General features: G+C 45.0%; 1 protein-coding gene across 1 annotated transcript in view; it reads left to right on the top strand.

Annotated features, from left to right (window-relative positions):
* The window catches only part of NUP98 (nucleoporin 98 and 96 precursor), a 66,660-nt gene continuing 53,302 nt past the window's right edge, over positions 1 to 13,358 (top strand). Inside the window, exons 1-4 of the mRNA XM_065423453.1 lie at positions 1 to 101; positions 7,510 to 7,613; positions 8,486 to 8,587; positions 8,697 to 8,876. Of these exons, the coding sequence (XP_065279525.1) occupies positions 7,538 to 7,613; positions 8,486 to 8,587; positions 8,697 to 8,876 (358 nt within the window). The 5' untranslated portion in view covers positions 1 to 101; positions 7,510 to 7,537. The remainder of the gene's footprint in view (positions 102 to 7,509; positions 7,614 to 8,485; positions 8,588 to 8,696; positions 8,877 to 13,358) is intronic.

Here is a 13,358-nt window from a genome sequence, read left to right as displayed (position 1 = left end):
TGACGCAGTTTCCCCTCCTGTGAGGCGACGGCGGGCGTCGTGGCGGTGCCGCTTCGTCTCGGCGCGGTCGAGTCGCTCTCTCAGCGGGGCCCGGGTCCTCGGTAAGGCGCGGGCGGGACGGGCTCCGGCGCCGCGGAGTAGGGGAGGGTGTCGAGCGGAGCCTGGCGCCCTTCTCCCGGCTCCGGCTCGGACCAGGCCGCCGCGCCCCTGACTCGCCGGCCGAGCGCGGGCCTCGGGCCTCTTCCTCCTGCCCGGGGCTGGTCTCCCTGGGGGACGCGGGTTCTGAAGGCCTCGCGGGTGCTCTGCCTCTGCCGCGTGGGGCGCTTCTCCCCGCAGGGGCGGCCGAGGCTGCTCCGTCCCCAAGGCGGCGGGGGGGCTGCTGAGCCTCGGAGGGTGGGAGCGACCTGAGGCGGGTCGTGCCTCCCCAGGGGGAGGGGAGAGCTGGGGGTAACGGGTGTGTGTCTCCCCCAGAACGGGGTGGGGGCTTGGAGGGTATATCGCGGGGGGTCCTCAAAGGGTGGCGTTGGCGGGTGTCTCCTGGGGTGATGGTGGTGGCTTTCCTCAGAAGGGGGTGGTGATGCGGTGTGTCGCCAGAGTGTGAGGTGTATAGCTTGGGGGGGGCGGTGGGGTGTCTCGTCGGCCTGGAGGGGAGGTGTATAGCTTGGGGGAGGGCGGTGGGGTGTCTCGTCGGCCTGGAGGGGAGGTGTATAGCTTGGGGGAGGGCGGTGGGGTGTCTCGTCGGCGTGGAGGGGAGGTGTATAGCTTGGGGGGGCGGTGGGGTGTCTCGTCGGCCTGGAGGGGAGGTGTATAGCTTGGGGGGGCGGTGGGGTGTCTCCTCAATGTGGAGGGGAGGTGTATAGCTTGGGGGGGCGGTGGGGTGTCTCGTCAGCGTGGAGGGGAAGTGTATAGCTTGGGGGGCCGGTGGGGTGTCTCGTCAGCGTGGAGGGGAGGTGTATAGCTTGGGGGGGCGGTGGGGTGTCTCGTCAGCGTGGAGGGGAGGTGTATAGCTTGGGGGGGCGGTGGGGTGTCTCGTCAGCGTGGAGGGGAGGTGTATAGCTTGGGGGGCGGTGGGGTGTCTCGTCAGCGTGGAGGGGAGGTGTATAGCTTGGGGGGCGGTGGGGTGTCTCGTCAGCGTGGAGGGGAGGTGTATAGCTTGGGGGGCGGTGGGGTGTCTCGTCAGCGTGGAGGGGAGGTGTATAGCTTGGGGGGGCGGTGGGGTGTCTCGTCAGCGTGGAGGGGAGGTGTATAGCTTGGGGGGGCGGTGGGGTGTCTCGTCAGCGTGGAGGGGAGGTGTATAGCTTGGGGGGCGGTGGGGTGTCTCGTCAGCGTGGAGGGGAGGTGTATAGCTTGGGGGAGGGTGGTGGGGTGTCTCCTCAGAAGGTATCTGAGTTATTGTGCTGTGGTTATTACAAGTTTTGTAGCATGCAACTTGTCTGGTGAAAGCAGCTTGAGTTCCCCAATCCTGGCCGCTGAAATGGTAATGGGATGGTAGCTATAGGGCTCCTCTCTGAACTTGTTGATGTTTTTTTTCAAGTCAATGAGGCTGGTTTAGCGGATACTAAGATCTGTTTGTGGGAGTGTTTGGCTCTGGTGAGGGAACTGGTCTCATATTTCAGATGCTACAATGATTATCGATGTTCTAGAGATGAGTAACCGTAATTACATGTAGCCTTCAGGGGGAGTCCTGGTAATCACTTACGCTTTGATTTGCTTGGTGCTGTACAAGGTACAAAAATTAAAATTTTTAGCGCATAGTAATTTGCAGTGTAAAGCTACAGATGGGATGCAGTGGGAGATATATCCCTTCTCTAACTTTTTCTTCACATTAGCTACTCACTGCTTATGAATGGCACCAGTTTTTAAATTAGAGAGAATGGTTACCTGGATGGGGTGGATTAATCTTGTGCATATAAGAGAGGATTTGGTTAAGTTTGGGCACCAGAGTACTTTTAGAGGTGGATGGGAGACTGTCATCTCCAGCTCATCCAGAAGGGAGCCTGGTTTAAAAATTAAAATAGAGGTTGGTTGTATGTTACACCAGTTGTGGGGGAAAGGAGCTGAGAGAAGTCTAATCTAATCTAAGATAAACTCTAGGGATATCAGTAGTAGAGGAAGTTGCTCAACTGTATGTGAGTTAGGGGCAAGGGAGAATTGGAAAGGCAAGTGTCGAGACCTCAAATGTCAATGGTTTACTGTAGGAAAGAGAAGCTAGGTTATAGAAGTGGATGCAGCGCTATTGATTGTCAATGTCTGGGTGGCAGGAACTATGGTAAAAATATAAATCTCAGGTCAATGGAATGTAAGCATATTTTTATCACTATACATAGAAAATAATATAGTGTGGGTGTACTACTAGCCTTTGGATCTAGACCTCGATGGATAAGTTGGAACGGGCAAAAATCTGTTAACATTGATTGACTTCAACTAAGTTTGGAGAAATTGGTTGACTGTCACTTAGAAACATGGTTGGAAGCCACACAGGGTGGTTTTTTTTGTTTTTTTGTTTTTTAAAGCTGTAAAAGATGATTGGTACATATCGTTCTGGAGCAAAGGAATGGCTGTTACTCACTTAGATCTTGGTTTGAGGGCCTTGTCTATGCAAGGAGAACTTTTTGAAACAGCCCCCCTCCCCCAATATCAATTCAGCTCCGTCAGTGTTTTATTGGTAACACCCTAGTGTAGATTGGCTGCTGCCACACTCAAGTACTTTGGCATCAAGCTACTCAGTAGGTAAGTTTGGGACAGTGCTTAAAACAGTGGCAGAAGCCAGTGGGCTATCTTCTATACTGAGCTGCTGATGCAGGAGTTAGCCATATTAAGAGTTTTCCTAGTGGAGACACGGCCTTGATAACCCTAATTATCATTCTTGTGGCATCATACCAAGCAATACTACTGGCACGCTAAGCTTCAGGAAGAGCTGTTTCAGGGAAGTGACGAAGCTACAAGTCTAAAGGGAAAAGTTAGGAGGTTAAAATTGAATTGTCATTTAGGCTGCTTAGGAGCAATTTAATCGAAGAAGGAATCTCGAACTTCAGAACTAGAAAGTAAAGGTGATACAGAAATTAGTATATACAGGAAGGTATAAAAGTTTGGCCTAAATAAATAAAAATCCTTTGAAATGAAGAAAAATCAACTTTTGAAGTAAATTAAGCTAAACAAGAAAAAAGACACTCTTATTCCGGAATCAGAGGGTCCACACATGGAGTTACTCTGGAATAGCTGTTCTGGTTTAAATAAACACTCTGCCTTATTCTTGAATAACTTTCATTTGTAGACAAGCCCTAAGAAGCCTGCCAAACTCAGTGAATCATTCCTTGTCTACACTAGAGTTTGAACTTTCAGTCTGCACCAGTTTTGGATAACTTTCCCACTACTCTCCTAAAGTGTACTGGTGGCTGTCTGAAATCTAGAATGCATTGCTTCTGGAAACTCTTGGTTAGGTACTCATAAAGCACTGCAGTTGAGACAGTTTAAAATGGCAGTAGTAGGCGTATGTAACAATTGAATTGCTTCTGAACATGAAGTCAGCATGGCTAGAGTGGACACACTGAACTGTTTAAACTGGTACCATTATAGAATCAGAATAATAGAAATGTAGGATTGGAAGTGACCTCGAGAGGTTATGAAGTCCATCTATCTGCTCTGAGGTGGGACCAAGTATGCCTAGACCATCCCTGATAGGTGTTAGTCCAGTCTGTTCCTTAAAAACCTCCAATGATGGGGATTCCACAACCTCCATTAGAAACCTATTCAGCAACTTAATTATTCTTATAGTTAGCTTTTTCTAATATATAACCTAAATCTCCTTTCCTGTACATTAAGCCCATTATTACTTGTCCTTCCTTCAGTGGCATGGAAAATGATTGCTAGTCCTAAAATATGTTAAGGATGGCTGTTATCAGGTCCCCCCTCTTCTTTTCTCAATACCAAACATGCCCAGTTTTTAAGCCTTTCCTCATTGGTCAGGTTTCTCTAAACCTTTTATCATTTTTATTGCTCTCCTCTGCACTCTCTCCAGTTTATCCACACCTTTCTTAAAGTGTGGTGCTTGGAACTGGACACAGTACTCCAGCTGAGGCCTCACCAGTGTTGAATAGAGTTGGACAGTTACTTCCTGTAGTCTGTTTGGTGTGTGTGTGTGCGCTTTGTGTGTGCCATGCTGGCTCTGCACAGATAGCTGTCCCAACAGACCTCGATCGACCTTCCCAAAAAGACCACAGACGTGGTTCTGCAGTGAAGGCACTTGGCCAAGTTTATTGTCAATGAAGCATGGTCCTAGCTCCCTGGATCATTGCCTACATTTGCACTAGCACATGTGTGCCTATGACAGTGTACGTGTCTTAGTGAATGGTAGGACTTTCCAGTCTCCCTTCGGTTGGACAAAGACACACTCTGTGCGACCCCTTTTTTCATACACTGATACAGATAAGTTACGTATTGCCCCTCTGACGTGGTTAGTTACCACCCATTACCTTGTACATGTTGATTTGATCAAAACATCTCTATCCATCACCCTGTCATCCTAACCTTATCTTTAAGAGGGGCCAATGTGTCCCTGTATCATCTTCAGGGAGTGTGTTTACACCATAACTTTGTTTCAAGATGTTCTGGTCCTACTCTTCTGGAATGTGTTTACTTGAACACTTGGTGCCTAAGAGTGCTTGTGTTTTTTTGCAACGCCAGACCTATTGTTGCCAAGTTCATGTATTGGACAGTGAACCTTCAAGCAAGCATCTGCTTTGTGACTGGGCAGGGCCTGACTTGGCCTGACTCTTGTTCACTCTTTTTCTCTCAGCAAGGCTTGACTTTAGTTCAGGCCTCAGGCCTAGCTGCCTTTTTTTTTTTTTGGTATCAGCATCATAGCTGTGTAAGAACAGTTCAGTTCTTTAGTGTAGGTATGGCCTTTCATCACAAGGGTGTAAAGGAGACAAGCAGAGGATAAGGAGACTACAGAGAAGCTAATATTGCTATGTATGTCTTCATCATGCAGGATAATAGGAGGAGTGGGGGAAAACATGTCATCTGCAAAGAGTAACCAGGGGATAGGCAAAGGTGAGACTTTCAGAGTGTGTTTTTGTTTGTTTGTTTGTTTTTAAATGTTGGGGAACAACTTAAGAACTTGGCTGGCAATAAATTGCTGTGACTGGATGTTCCTCATGGGAGAACTTTGAAGAAACTAAAGAAGGAAAAAATTGTTGAGCTGCTAACAGTTTATCATTAAATTATACCATACATTTGGCACTCTATCAACATGCTGACTCTGAATTGTTCTTTAGAAGACACCTGAGATAATAGGCATCTTTGAGGTGTGTCTTCACTTGGAAACAAGGTAGGTGAAGTAATATCTTTTATTGGACCAACTTTTGTTGGAGTGAGAAACAAGCTTTTGAGCTTACACAGAACTCTTCTTCAAGTTAAGCTTTGTGTAAGCTCAAAAGCTTGTTTTTCTCGCTAACAGAAGTTGGTCCAATAAAAGATATATTGCCTCGCTCACCTTGTCTCTCCTGATATCCTGGGACCAACATGGATACAGTAACATTGCATACAGACTAGGAAAGATGATCAGTCTTCTGCACCATTGTACACTTACTTACCAGTGTTGGAAGTCGTAGCACAAACAGGACATAAGCATTTTTTATGACAGTGGTAAAAACACCTGCACCCTGTCTATGCAGCAGCCTCTCCAGTTGGTAGCGCTGGTGCAGAAAAATTATGTAATTTCTTATTGTGGATAAAGACCTTGACTGGTGAATCTGCCATGTCTTTTTTTAATCAAAAGGTTAAGGTTATGCTTAGAATAATCTGCTAAACATTATCTTGGTATTTGGGGTGCATCTGGGATTGGAGTAGCATTACCCAGCATCTCAGTAAATAAAATACTAGGGATGACAAAAAAAAATCAGGCCTGTACCTGTTAGTCTTTAGAGAACCAACTATGGTTGCAATTGTTAGGCTTTCCAAAGGCCCTTTCCATAATTCTTCAAAAGTAGTTAAGGAAATTCTGTAACAATGGGGTGAGTAGTAAATTCAAAAAGGTATCACAAAAGGAAGTCTGTCATGAACGTAATGTCTGTACACTGCTTTTCCATTTCCTGTGTCTTGTTTGAGGTAGTCAACAAATAGAATACTTGGAGTAAGAATAGAGAGAGTGTCAGTTCTCATTATAGAAAGCTTTTTTATTGGTTTGTTTAAGATGCCCACTTCAGTTAAGTTATGTATATCACCACAAAGAAGTGTATTTGAATGTTGCGAGTTCTGGACCTTGCACCTGGGGAAATGGGGTGGAATAGGTGGTGGTCAAAATGTTGGATGAAGTACTGGTGGAAATAGACTGTATGCCAGTATTCAGGTGAAGTTGTCAGAAGAGGTGAAAAAATATAGCTTACTCCTTGGTTATCACGGTGTACAGAACGTAAAAAAAAAGAAAACTTAGCGGACATCTACCAATCCTAAGTAAGAAATTTATGAATGGGGCCAGGCACCACCATTGAAGTCCAAGGACTGCAATGTCCTGGTAAAGTTCTGCCCTCTGCTGTCCTCAGATGCTAGGAAGGTGGGGATGGGGGTACTTCTGGAATTTCTGCCATAGTGCTTGGAGGGCTTTGGTTGATTGTATCAGCTTCTAGCTAGTAAGGGTCTGAAATTTGAACATCCCCTTCTCCTCCCAACTGCTTGAAAGGAGAATGAGGTCCCTCCTCATTCCCAAAGCCTCCTGGAAGCTCTAAGGAGAGTGATCTTTGTTCTTTTCCTTCCATAGCCTCTCTTTTTTTTTTTTTTTTTTTTTTTTTGGGGGGGGGGGGTGTCCTCCTACCTTGTGAATAATTACAGTGCATGCCTCTGTTTCTGATGATTTGCCCAAGAAAGTCTGAAATTGTCATGATTTTACAGTTACTGCTGCCCATAGCGATCTAAATAGCACCAGCAAAACTCCCTATGGTGTCATTAATTCAGCAACTGAGGCACTAGAGATTTTTGTCTTTGGACCAAGGAGAATGATGTATTGGCTATTCTTGTTTCACATGTAGGGGGTTCTTGGTAACCATAATTAGACTAAAACTCTTTTGATGAAAGCTTAAATTCTATAGAAACTGATATCTTAGACTCATGGATGAAGCTACTTGGCTCATTGCAGGTTGCAAGTATAATGGACAGGAGCAGGGTCTATAAAGGTTTTAAGTGGAACTTTATATCGGTCTTGCATGACAATCTGGTAACATTTTAACCCAATCAGCTTCTTCACTGACTTTTCAAAGACTGAAAGTTCCCGTGATGTTGCTCAGGTTATGTGAGCGTTCTCCGATTCCTACCTCTTAATTTAATTCTGATTGTCCTGAAGAATGATTTTCGCATGAAGGTAATGCAGGATTTCATCTTGAGTACCCAAGTCAAAATACATCAACCCAAGTGTTCTGAACTTTAGTGCCACTGACTGTGGATGTAAAGAAGCTGAGAAGTTACATCCCAAAATTGGGTTTCGACGAATCACTGAATTATCTGATTTCTTTCCAGGTTTATGAAAACCTGATACATCTTGAAAATGTTTAACAAATCATTTGGAACTCCGTTTGGAGGCAGCGCTGGTGGCTTTGGGACTACTACAACATTTGGGCAAAGTAAGTAATAGAGCTACCATTGGTTTTTTTAAATGAAGAAAAACTACTGGTAGTGGAAATGGTAGTTGGAAGTAATCTGCAAATTGGAACTGTAAACTGCAGATAAAGAGAAATGAATGGGGGTGGGAATTAGTTGGACATGATAGAATTTTGTATTTTTTAACTGACACATTAAACTGGACTGGATTCAAAAGTTGGTTTTCATGCACTAGCAAACAAATTAAGTGGATGATATAATAGTTCTGTAATTACATGTGTACTCAGCAAAGTGATCACTGGGTAGCTACAGTAGTGATTCTAATGGTGGGGTAAGTCCAATCTTCAAAGGCAGTTCCTTCATGTTGGGGTTGAGGTACATTAGAAAGACAGTGAAGGAGAAGGGCACACTGTTGCTGCCCATGGTGAAGAATCTTTGGAATCTGCTGAGCCTACCAACCAGGATGCAAAATAGTGCTATTATAAGCAGGACATGCTTATCCCTTATGGATTTCTAATGTTCTTGTACTGGCTTAATGGCTGATAAAATGCATTGCAGTGTTTCTAAATTTACATTAATAAGCTATATGTAGTGCTGCCTGTCAGATCTAGCTATTCAGTTAAGGAGTGAAAGTAATGCCAAATGTTAAAGTAAACAATGGAAATCTCTACAGTATGGAACAGGAATCTTTGTATTCCAACATAGATGACTGACACTAACCACTCTTGTAATACTTCATTTTTTCCAGAGTGCTGTAAAAATATTAAATTGCATCATTCAGGTAGAAAACTGAGACTGTGATTTGTTCATAGTCATGGAGTAGGGAAAGCTGGGAGTACAGCAGGAGTTCCTGTGTGTATGTGCCCTTCTCATTATACATGTTGTTGTTGTATAGATGCAGGCTTTGGTACTACCAGTGGAGGAGCATTTGGAACATCAGCCTTTGGGTCAAACAATAACACAGGAAGCCTCTTTGGGAACACACAGACTAAACCAGGTATAGCTGAAGTTGCTCAGTAACCAGAATTCATCACTCTAACTTATTCACACAGTGTTGCTGAAAATAGCTGTTTTAACTTTAATCCTGTTATGTATTCTGGTTTCAGGAGGATTGTTTGGTTCAAGTACATTTAGCCAACCAGCCACCTCCTCCACAAGCACTGGCTTTGGGTTTGGAACATCAACTGGAACTTCCAACAGCTTGTTTGGGACTGCCAGCACTGGTGGAGGTCTCTTTTCATCCCAGAATAATGCCTTTGCTCAGAATAAACCAGCTGGGTTTGGAAGTGAGTAGAAACTACTGCATGTTTTCCAGCTCTGGTTTCTTGCTTTAAGTAAACATTGAAGGACAATGGTGAACAGGGGCTGCTAACAGGGAGTTTCGCAAGGGAGTTCTCCAGGTGAAGGAGGAGCTAATACAGCATCTGTGGGGGACCGTGTGCTCTGGCTGGCAGTTGGAGGCAGGTTTGAAAGCTCGAAGCCTCTGGTAATTGGCTGAGCCTTACTCAGTGGGCGGGGCATTCACTCAGGCCTGGGCTTTATAAAGCCGCGCACAAGCGACCAGGGGCTGCTAACAGGGAGTTTCGCAAGGGAGTTCTCCAGGTGAAGGAGGAGCTAATACAGCATCTGTGGGGTAAGTGACTGTCTGTAGTGTGTGTTTGTTTGTGTTTGGGGGTTACTTGCTGTGTGCTGAGCTTGTGTTTGTTTGTTTGGTTGTTTGAGGGACCGTGTGCTCTGGCTGGCAGTTGGAGGCAGGTTTGAAAGCTCGAAGCCTCTGGTAATTGGCTGAGCCTTACTCAGTGGGCGGGGCATTCACTCAGGCCAGGGCTTTATAAAGCCGCGCACAAGCGACCAGGGAGCTTTGTGAACAGGGGCTGCTAACAGGGAGTTTCGCAAGGGAGTTTAGAAGGGGAGTGGGAAGGGAGTGGGAGTCCCTCGCCAGCCGTAACCCCATCCCCGTGGCCCCCCCCTAAAACCTATAAACCAAACCACATTCCAAAACTTCCTTCTGTAAACCACCCTTTCACTAACTAGGATACAATGCAGGCAGAAGCCCAGCAGCAGAGTGGGGGCTATCCAGTTTATTGCACCGACTGTTGCATGTATGATTACCTGCCCTGTGGGCGGGTGGCGTATGTGTGCAGTCGGTGCAAGGAGCTCCTGGCCCTCAGAGACCATGTACGGACTTTGGAGGCCAGGGTGGCGGAACTGGAGGAGCTGAGAGAGGCAGAGAGGTATGTTGATGAGGCTTTCCGGGACACTGTAGAATTGTCCCACCTCCGCTTAGACAGCACCTGTGCTGTTAAGGAGGAAGAAGGGCCCAGAGAAGTAGAGCAGTCAATGGGAGCAGAGGGAAACTTTCCCGTAGTTGGGACCCTCCTTCCAGATGGTTCTGGGGTTGCCTCTCGCACTGAGGTTGCCTCTCCGGGGGAGGGAACTCCAGTTTCTAGGAAAAGGCAGGTGTTAGTAATGGGAGATTCGATTATTAGAAATGTAGATAGCTGGGTCTGTGATGACCGGGAGAACCGTATGGTGACTTGCCTGCCTGGTGCGAAGGTTGCGGATCTCTCGAGGCATCTAGATAGACTTATGTGTAGTGCTGGGGAGGAGCCGGTGGTCGTGGTACATGTAGGTACCAATGACATAGGGAAGGGTAGGAGAGATGTCCTGGAAGCCAAATTTAGGCTGCTAGGGAAGAGACTGAAATCCAGGACCTCTATGGTGGCATTTTCAGAAATGCTCCCAGTTCCACGCGCAGGGCCAGGTAGGCAGGCAGAGCTTCAGAGTCTCAATGCGTGGATGAGACGATGGTGTAGAGAGGAGGGGTTCACGTTCATTAGGAACTGGGGAAACTTCTGGGATGGGAGGAGCCTATACAGGAGAGATGGGCTCCACCTAAACCAAAGTGGAACCAGACTGCTGGCACTAAACATTAAAAAGGTTGTAGAGCAGTTTTTAAACTAAGAGATGGGGGAAAGCCGACTGCTGCAGAGGAGCGTGTGGATCGGACACAGACTTCCCTTAGGGGAGAGTCTGATGATAGAGAATCTCCAGGTTATAGTCAGGAGCAGAGGACTGAAAAGTATAATGTAAGGGCCGGATCAGATGATAAACAGCCACATAAAAAAGAATCTGGCACATCAGAAAAAGGCAGGCTAATAAACAGGGACAAGTTTTTTAAAGTGCTTGTACACAAATGCCAGAAGTCTAAATAATAAGATGGGTGAACTAGAGTGCCTTGTGATAAAGGAGGATATAGATATAATAGGCATCACAGAAACCTGGTGGACTGAGAGCAATCAATGGGACACAATCATTCCGGGGTACAAAATATATCGGAAGGACAGAACAGGCCGTGCAGGGGGAGGAGTGGCACTATATGTTAAAGAAAGTGTAGATTCAAATGAAGTAAAAATCTTAAGCGAATCCACAGGTTCCATAGAGTCTCTATGGATAGAAATTTCATGCGCTAGTAAAAATATAACATTAGGGATCTATTATCGACCACCTGACCAGGACAGTAATAGTGATGATGAAATGCTAAGGGAAATTAGAGAGGCTATCAAAATTAAGAACCCAATAATAGTGGGGGATTTCAATTATCCCCATATTGACTGGGAACATTTCACTTCAGGACAAAATGCAGAGATAAAATTTCTCGATACTTTAAATGACTGCTTCATGGAGCAGCTGGTACGGGAACCCACAAGGGGAGAGGTGACTCTAGATTTAATCCTGAGTGGAGCGCAGGAGCTGGTCCAAGAGGTAACTATAGCGGGACCGCTTGGAAATAGTGACCATAATACAATAGCATTCAACATCCCTGTGGTGGGAAGAACACCTCAACTGCCCAACACTGTGGCCTTTAATTTCAAAAGGGGGAACTATACAAAAATGAGGGGGTTAGTTAGACAAAAGTTAAAAGGTTCAGTGACTAAAGTGAAATCCCTGCAAGTTGCGTGGGCCCTTTTTAAAGACACCATAATAGAGGCTCAACTTCAATGTATACCCCAAATTAAGAAAAACAGTAAAAGAACTAAAAAAGAGCCACCGTGGCTTAACAACCATGTAAAAGAAGCAGTGAGAGATAAAAAGACTTCCTTTAAAAAGTGGAAGTCAAATCCTAGTGAGGCAAATAGAAAGGAGCACAAACACTGCCAACTTAAGTGCAAGAGTGTAATAAGAAAAGCCAAAGAGGAGTTTGAAGAACGGCTAGCCAAAAACTCCAAAGGTAATAACAAAATGTTTTTTAAGTACATCAGAAGCAGGAAGCCTGCTAAACAACCAGTGGGGCCCCTTGACGATGAAAACACAAAAGGAGCGCTTAAAGATGATAAAGTCATTGCGGAGAAACTAAATGGATTCTTTGCTTCAGTCTTCACGGCTGAGGATGTTAGGGAGATTCCCAAACCTGAGCTGGCTTTTGTAGGTGACAAATCTGAGCAACTGTCACAGATTGAAGTATCACTAGAGGAGGTTTTGGAATTAATTGATAAACTCAACATTAACAAGTCACCGGGACCAGATGGCATTCACCCAAGAGTTCTGAAAGAACTCAAATGTGAAGTTGCGGAACTATTAACTAAGGTTTGTAACCTGTCCTTTAAATCGGCTTCGGTACCCAATGACTGGAAGTTAGCTAATGTAACGCCAATATTTAAAAAGGGCTCTAGGGGTGATCCCGGCAATTACAGACCGGTAAGTCTAACGTCGGTACCGGGCAAATTAGTTGAAACAATAGTAAAGAACAAAATTGTCAGACACATAGAAAAACATAAACTCTTGAGCAATAGTCAACATGGTTTCTGTAAAGGGAAATCGTGTCTTACTAATCTATTAGAGTTCTTTGAAGGGGTCAACAAACATGTGGACAAGGGGGATCCGGTGGACATAGTGTACTTAGATTTCCAGAAAGCCTTTGACAAGGTCCCTCACCAAAGGCTCTTACGTAAATTAAGCTGTCATGGGATAAAAGGGAAGGTCCTTTCATGGATTGAGAACTGGTTAAAGGACAGGGAACAAAGGGTAGGAATTAATGGTAAATTCTCAGAATGGAGAGGGGTAACTAGTGGTGTTCCCCAAGGGTCAGTCCTAGGACCTATCCTATTCAATTTATTCATAAATGATCTGGAGAAAGGGGTAAACAGTGAGGTGGCAAAGTTTGCAGATGATACTAAACTACTCAAGATAGTTAAGACCAAAGCAGATTGTGAAGAACTTCAAAAAGATCTCACAAAACTAAGTGATTGGGCAACAAAATGGCAAATGAAATTTAATGTGGATAAATGTAAAGTAATGCACATTGGAAAAAATAACCCCAACTATACATACAACATGATGGGGGCTAATTTAGCTACAACGAGTCAGGAAAAAGATCTTGGCGTCATCGTGGATAGTTCTCTAAAGATGTCCACGCAGTGTGCAGAGGCGGTCAAAAAAGCAAACAGGATGTTAGGAATCATTAAAAAGGGGATAGAGAATAAGACTGAGAATATATTATTGCCCTTATATAAATCCATGGTTCGCCCACATCTCGAATACTGTGTACAGATGTGGTCTCCTCACCTCAAAAAAGATATTCTAGCACTAGAAAAGGTTCAGAAAAGAGCAACTAAAATGATTAAGGGTTTAGAGAGGGTCCCATATGAGGAAAGATTAAAGAGGCTAGGACTCTTCAGTTTGGAAAAGAGAAGACTAAGGGGGGACATGATAGAGGTATATAAAATCATGAGTGATGTTGAGAAAGTGGATAAGGAAAAGTTATTTAC

This window comes from Emys orbicularis, chromosome 1 (assembly GCF_028017835.1).
Source record: "Emys orbicularis isolate rEmyOrb1 chromosome 1, rEmyOrb1.hap1, whole genome shotgun sequence".
Taxonomy (NCBI): domain Eukaryota; kingdom Metazoa; phylum Chordata; order Testudines; family Emydidae; genus Emys; species Emys orbicularis.
The sequence above is the reverse complement of the archived record's forward strand: the minus strand, read 5'-3'. Positions and strand labels throughout refer to the sequence as shown.